The following is a 7,606-nucleotide window of genomic DNA, read 5'->3' on the forward strand; positions in this document are numbered from 1 at the left end:
GCCGTGGTCTACCGTGGCCACAGACCTGTTTGAGTGGCATGGTCAACAGTACCAGGTGCTGGTGGACTCGTACTCAGGGTGGTATGAAATTGATCTCCTCCGCGACACAACATCAGCGGCTGTGATCACCAAGCTGAAGAGACATTTCTCTGTTCACGGTGCGCCGCACACCCTCATCTCCGATAATGGCCGACAGTATACAAGCCAGCGCTTCAGGGATTTTGCCGACCAGTGGGACTTCATCCATGTCCCCACAGCCCTGAGTATCCACAGTCGAATGGGCTGGCAGAGAGGGCAGTCCGCAGCGCCAAACAGCTTATGGAAAAATCTCACCGAGACGGGACTGATGTGTTCCTCAATCTCCTGAACATGAGGAACATTCCCCGCGATCAAACATTGGGCTCACCTGCCCAGCGCCTGATGTCCCGTCAGACACGCTCAGCTCTCCCTGTCAGCACCAAACTGTTGGAGCCAGCCTTAAAAAACACCCAACAGATCGCCGCCCAACTCACGAACAAGAGACTCACCCAGAAGCGCTACTACGATGCGTCAAGTCACCCACTACGGCCGCTTACAGAGGGACAGGTGATCAGAATGCAAACCACCAAGGGGCACGACCTCCTGGGCACCGTGAAGGAGGTATGCAAGGAACCGCGATCCTACATCGTCCAGTCCGACGGGGGGACATACAGGAGAAACCGCCGCCACATCCTCCCAGTTGCCGAGCCACCGCCACCGCAGGTCAACCCTGGCGACCTCGACCGTCAACATTCCAGCCCAGCCGCGCCAGACAGTCTCCCCGCCACGCCGCAGACACCGCCACGACCAACGCCGGGTGTGCCGCCGCAGCCGACGACAACTATGACCAGCGGGCAGCCGTGGCCCACGGGTCACTCTCCCTCTCCTACCGAGGTCGGTAATGTGCCGTATGTAACACGCTCGGGTCGCACTTGCAGGCCAAATCCGAGATATGAGCAGTGACTTTTCATAGGCCGGGGACTTAAAAAAAAAAAAAAAAAGGAAGAAAAAGACATTTGCACTGGACTCTACTGTTTTTGGTCTGAATGCTAGTTAAAAGAAAAAAAAAAAAAAAAAAAAAACTGGATGAAAAGAAAAAGCAGATAAGCGTTGTTTGTATGCACTGAGTTCACCTTATAAATTGCTTTATTGTGCTCACTGAAAGTACCACTAATTGTTATTGTCAATAGCAATTTTGTCATTCAAACTGCCACATACTTTAATTCCTCAGTAACGAATGCTGCCCGAATGTAACACAACTGTTTTGCTTTTGCCACATGTTAATGGATAACCCATGTTCTTTGTTTTATAGAGGAGGCACAAACTAAAGGAAGGGGATGTAGATCATTCTAGTGAATGACTGTTCGTGTTCACGGGTGAACGTTAGGGACACCATACTAGGGAAGTGCGCGGGCAATGGTGTGATTTGTGCTCTCAACAGTAAGTGAATCCTACTGCTTTTTAACGAACATTCCTGAGTCCTGGAAAGTTGCAGTCAGTTTGGCAGCCTGTGTTTTTTTTCCTGGACATTATCTGTAACGTTTAATTGCTGAAAGAACAGGTGCTAGAGAGCCTGGTGACGCAAGGTTAACAGGTCTTTTATATATATATATATATATATATATATATATATATAAAACAAGGTTATTGGGGAAACCTTTAAGGGTAACTTTGTTCATGATTATACAAGATCCATGCATATCAGAGTGATGAAAATATATTAACCAGAGATAAGTACTCAAGTAGCTACTTCAAATGGCCAATTTCTCCAAAAGCCAAAGAAATGCAGTTTAAAATTATAGATACTAGGCTATCCAGCTGCAGAAATATTAAGAACGAGATTTGGTTTTGAGATTGACCCCTGTTGCTTTCGTCTATCTGATATGATAAATATCATGATAATTATGGGTAAATAGCCTAGCCTGGGTAAACCCATCCCCCACGTGACCTGCTCTCAGACCTGTTCTCAGTCACTAGTGACTGGGAACTGAGAGAGCAGGTCACGTGAGGGCTGGGTTTATCTAGGCTACCTTTCTGTGTGGAGTTTGCATGTTCTCCGCGTGTCCGTGTGGGTTTTCTCTGGGTGCTCCGGTTTCCGCCCACCATCAAGAAAGACATGTATGTTAGGGTTAATACTCCTGTCAGTGCCCCTGACCAAGGTACTGGCAAAAGAACTGGAGTTGGTCCCCGGGCGCTGCACAGTGGCTGCCCACTGCTCCTAGTTCTAGGAAGGTTCCTAGTAGCGGATGGGTCAAATGCAGAGGATGAATTTCCCCAAGGGGATAAATAAAGGATAACTTAACTTAACTTACTAGAGGACACTATGCCAAGCTAATTCAGTCTCTCTGCACCTTTTCCTTTCCCACAGATCTGTCTTTTGCCCTCTCTACAGCCAGATATCATGTCTGATGAAATTCCTCTGAAAGAGAGATATGAAGCTAGCATGGTTCTCAGTGGTGTAGGCGATGCTCTTGGGTACAACCATGGCAAGTGGGAGTTTGAAGAAGATGGAGAGCGTATTCATCGCCAGGTGAGAGAGCGAGGGGGTTTGTCCATGTTGGATGCCAAGGACTTCCCACTCAGTGATGACACGGTTATGCACTTGGCCACTGCAGACGCACTGATTAAGGTTGGGAAGAAGGCACATTCAACCTTACCACACCTGTGTCGGCAATTGGTGGAAAAGTACATAGAATGTATGAGAGATATGAGTGGACGTGCAGCAGGTAAGTTTTATATAAACTCAAGTGAAATAACAAGTTCTTTGTCTTTTGAGGACGTCATAGGTTAGAGCAGTGATTCTCAAATGGGGGTCCGTGGCACTTTGCAAGGGGGTCCGCGAAAAGTTTTCAGGAAAATAAAAATAAAAACTTTTTTGTGTGCAAAAGCTTCTTAGTTCAACGAGAATATTTTATGCTTTAAATCTAAAATGGTTCATGGATTACATTATAATCTAACAAACCTATAAATTTAAAAGTCAAGCACGTTACCATGGAAACAATTAAGCTTAGCCCAAAATCACAAATCAGAACGGGGGGGTCCCCGGTATATTTTCTATCTTGTAAGGAGTCCTTGGCTGAAAAACATTTGAGAACCTCTGGGTTAGAGTCATTCCTTGTGATCATGTGCTAGGTTAGTCTGGCTAACAGCAAAACTTTATTTTTTGCCTTGTAAAGGTCACCATTGCGTCATAGCCCATAAAATCATGTAGCAAAGGTTTCCAACTAATCTATAGAGGGGACCTTTGAGCATGCAGTATTGACCATTGACACTGATTGGCTGCTGCGCTGTAGACTGTGTGTGGCTGCATGACCCCATTAAGGAACTGGTTTGGGTTTATGGGGTTTTCCGAGGTTAGTTACATAATGAGGAAGTGTGTTGCGTTCCATAATAGTTCCACTTCCCCTCATAAGTTCCCTCAGCCCTTGGTATGACGTCACAGCATACGTCGCACCAAAAATAGAAATAAATCTAATCACATTATTGTTATTATGAGAATGCATTTGTCCATTGTTGAATGATATTTAATTTGTAATCAATTATTAGTTAATTAGCCTATTGCAGACAGCCGCTCACTTCATTATTTGGCCTGCGCACTGTTTGGATGTGGGCCGCGAACATGGTTCTCTTTCTTCTACAGGCTTGACCTGCATGTCCAGCGTCGCCCAACATGAAAGGAGAACTGACGGAGACTATAAGATCCCCTTCAACAGGGGTGGCGGAGGATGCGGCGCGGCCATGCGGGCCATGTGCATCGGCCTGCGTTTTCCCAGGCCAGAGCAGGAGCACCACCTGATCGCAGTGAGCGTGGAGAGCGGCCGCCTCACCCACCACCATCCCACCGGGTACCTGGGCGCCGTGGCTGCAGCCCTGTTCACAGCCTACGCAGTCATGGGCACCCTGCCTGTGGAGGAATGGGGGCAAGGCTTGATGAAAGTCTTGGAGAAGACCAAGCAGTATATTAGAGAGTCAGGCCACTGTGTTGACCAGAACCTCAGCAACTGGTGAGTGGGGAGGGGCTTCCATGTATTTATACTAGATCAGCCATTCCCAACGTGTGTGTGTGTGTGTGTGTGTGTGTGTGTGTGTGTAAAATTATGTACGAGCATGTATTTCAACATCGTTGAATGACACCATTATTTAATTTGTAATCAATTATTTGTTAATTAGCCTATTGCAGACCGCCCCTCACTTTTACTTTCTGATTTCTGTGTAGTGCTGATGGACAGCTCCTTTTATCATTAACGTATTATTTGGCCTCCGTACTGTTTAGGGTCGGATGTGGGCGGCGAACATTTTTGAGATTTTCAAGTGGGCCATGAGTCGGAAACAGGTTGGGAACCGCTGCTCTAAATGAACTCAAATGTTTTGAGTACGTGTCACATCCAGTTATGAAACAGAGTTTATGTCTAACGATGCTTACACAGCTTTGCTGAATACTCAGTTCTGATTGGGCAGTGAAGGCATTCTGAGGTCTGTTCTGCTATCTAATCACATCGCTCTGCAGTCACAACGATTTTGTTTATTACTAATGAACAGCGAGACTCCACATCACATTGTGGTCTTGATCCACGATATGAGGACAATCTGCCATGTGTGATAACTCAGTGTTTCCCCTACCATTCTACAGGCCTTGCGGGCCCGCCAGGCCAACGACGCCCGAAGGCCAGAAGAGGAAATAGATTTTTTTTTCCTGCTCTCCCCAAAATCTCAATAAACCTTTATGGCATATTATTACAACACAACAATACTGGTGTTGACAGTGTTGACAGTAATAGAAGATGCCAAATCATTCAAAACAATAAGCATTTTGCTTTTAGGAGCATCGTGCCAGCGTGCAGCACTGTTCTAAAACGTGTCAATGTGCACATCCCAAAATACAACTGTTCGCATCGCATCCCATAATAGTATGATGATTCTTGGGATGCCATTGCGAACATAGATGCGAACAGGTTAGCTAAAAGTTTAGCGTCGCCAGCGAGGGCCCCCACCGTTGTGGTCAGGGTACGTTTAGAAATCCCTCCAGGCCTGACATTTTTTCTAGGGGAAACACTGTAACTGATAACATTGTTCAATATTGCGATGACGATATGACAATGAACAAACAAATATTGAAGTATGCATATTAGCTATACAGTTCCTATGTGCTTCTGGTAACAGACCCCAAACATTGAATAGCCTATGCCCACAAGCATGGCTCTCTGTTACCGACTTGAGCTGGAACTACACACAGCGTGTTTGGGCTTTGGTGGAAGGGTGGAGCGCACCAAGACAAAACAATCGCATGCTGAGTGTGAATGCATGGCACGTGTAAATAAAACAATTTTTTGTTATTTGTTGCATTTCAGGCAGTCTTTGAGATGTGTTTATTGCACATGTTCATATCGCGATGATGATCAAAATGGAATTTATTGTGCAGTCCCACCACCCACTGTACATTCAACACAGTCTCTGGATTACGGTGGCCTGTAAATGACATCAATAAGATTGTCAGTTTTCCCTAATAGAGATACATAAGCTAGCAAATAGAGAAGGAGTGTTCTGGCCTGTGTAATCTTGTTAGGAGCCATTTTAAAAGTTTGTATTTCACAGGGACTACTTTGAGAACGCGTGGGACGCATACCTGAGAGAGAGGGGCATCCGCGAAGGGAAGGGCAAAGCCTGCTTTCCTGACCGCTACGGTGTGACCGAAAGAGAGAGATTCTACCGGCGCATAGCGTTCCAGGACAGCGGGGGCTCCAGTGGACATGACGCCCCTATGATCGCTTATGATGCTCTCCTGAGTGCCGGGGACTCATGGGAAAAGCTGGCCAATCACGGCTTCTTCCATGGCGGCGACAGCGATTCCACGGCTACTATTGCAGCCGCCTGGTGGGGTGCCATCTATGGCTTCAGAGGCGTCCCAGAGTGTAACCACAAGCTACTAGAATACAGGGATAGACTGATGAAGGCAGGACAGCAGCTTCTCCAGCTGAGTAGTCGACCTTTTAATGAATGAAGGAAGCTTGAAGATGGCTAATTCTATATAAGCAATACAGCAATCTTTTTTTTTTGCTGTATCTTTGCTTCCCTCTCTCTCTTTCTCCTAGGGCTGTGGCGATTCACTTATCTCCCAATTCGATACTATCATGATTCTTGGGTCGATTTATATTGCGATTCTTAAGTATTGCGATTCTACGATTATTGCGATTCGATATTACGATTTATTGCGATTTTTGTTTATTTTTTTCTTTTATTTTTTCAGTTTGTTTGCTTTTTTACACTAGATTAGAACATGGGAAAAGTTGAATCATACGCTAGAGACTGTATATTATATCATGAGTAGGGCTGGGCGATATAGTTAAAAACAGGGGTGGACTGGGATCATAATTCAGGCCGGGCATTAGATACCAAGCAGGCCAGGGCCGACGCGCGTGAAATTTGGGCCGTTTGAAGCCCAATTTGGGCCGTTTGAAGCCAGATTTGGGCCGTTTGAAGTCCAATTTTACAATGAGATGCACCCACTTTAACCCTGAAGTGTAATTATTACTTCAGACTAATAAAGTAATAAAACCACTAGTAAACCAGTAGGCGGCGTCTGGCCTGCTGTTCAGTGAGTGGCCTGACTGCAAGCACCCAAAAAAAAAAAAAAATTATCGATTGCGATTATCAATTCTGGAATAAAAGATCGATTAAAAAAATCGTGACATTAAAAATCGCGATACTTAGGTGAATCGATTTTTTCCCCCACCCCTACTTTCTCCCAGTCTTTTCTGTCTCTCTCTATCTCCATCTATACATAATAAATTACAAAACGTTTTAAAGAAATGTAATCAACTAAAATTGTTAAATTGACTGTATAAGGTAGCCCAAACACTGAACTCTTCTTTGAAGGCCTACGTATGTTTATTTTCTTCTTCTTTTTTTAATATTATAGGGCTTGATCTTATAGATTTTGTGCAATATCAAGAGGGCATGTGTAATATCCATATATTATCCCCCACCTTCATATCATGCACACATTGGCAAAATGCAGCCCGCGGGCGCCCCCTGTGTGGCCTGCGATGGAATTGTTGGTATAATTACTGTCAGTGGAACACTTTTGTCTTGTTGATTTGTGTTGTACTGCAAATGCTGTGGTACAGGACAACATATGTTTTAATAGTTCACGTTGTAAACATTATACATGTATCTGTCCCTACACAAATGAATCAATCAAATAAATGATTTCAGCTGAGCTGTGTACTATTCTTTCCCAAGACAATTTTCCCCTCGGGGACATAAAGTTGGTCTGATCAGATCTGATTTGATCTTATCTTAAATGCAAAATGGTAATGGAACTGAAATGATTGCCTTTTTACTGGGACTGTTTTCCATAATAAGAATGAACTAAAATTAGGATGCGTATAGCGAGCGCAAAGAGATTGGATTTGTGCGTTTCACTCAGGGATCATAAGAATTTCCAATTCAATATTTTTGCCTCACATTCCTGTGTGATCCAGCATACATTTGTTTATTTTTTTCTTTACAGTTGCCCTGATTCAGTCTATTCAGCCACTGCCTCAGCCTGGTGGCCTAACTGCAAGTCAAATTCTTATCACAGGAGGGC

General features: G+C 44.7%; 1 protein-coding gene across 1 annotated transcript; it reads left to right on the forward strand.

Moving 5' to 3' along the window:
• Window positions 1-2,419: 2,419 nt before the first annotated feature.
• On the forward strand, window positions 2,420-7,224 carry LOC310780916 (ADP-ribosylhydrolase ARH1-like; the record flags this gene model as incomplete). The annotated part of the gene is made up of 3 exons (XM_083641436.1): window positions 2,420-2,744; window positions 3,659-4,022; window positions 5,611-7,224. 3 exons carry the CDS (start codon window positions 2,420-2,422, stop codon window positions 6,014-6,016), a joined length of 1,095 nt encoding a protein of 364 aa, XP_083497562.1. The 3' UTR covers window positions 6,017-7,224.
• Between the last annotated feature and the right edge of the window lie 382 nt (window positions 7,225-7,606).

The sequence above is a fragment of the Poromitra crassiceps genome (assembly GCF_964638095.1).
Source record: "Poromitra crassiceps genome assembly, chromosome: 8".
Classification (NCBI taxonomy): Eukaryota; Metazoa; Chordata; class Actinopteri; order Beryciformes; family Melamphaidae; genus Poromitra; species Poromitra crassiceps.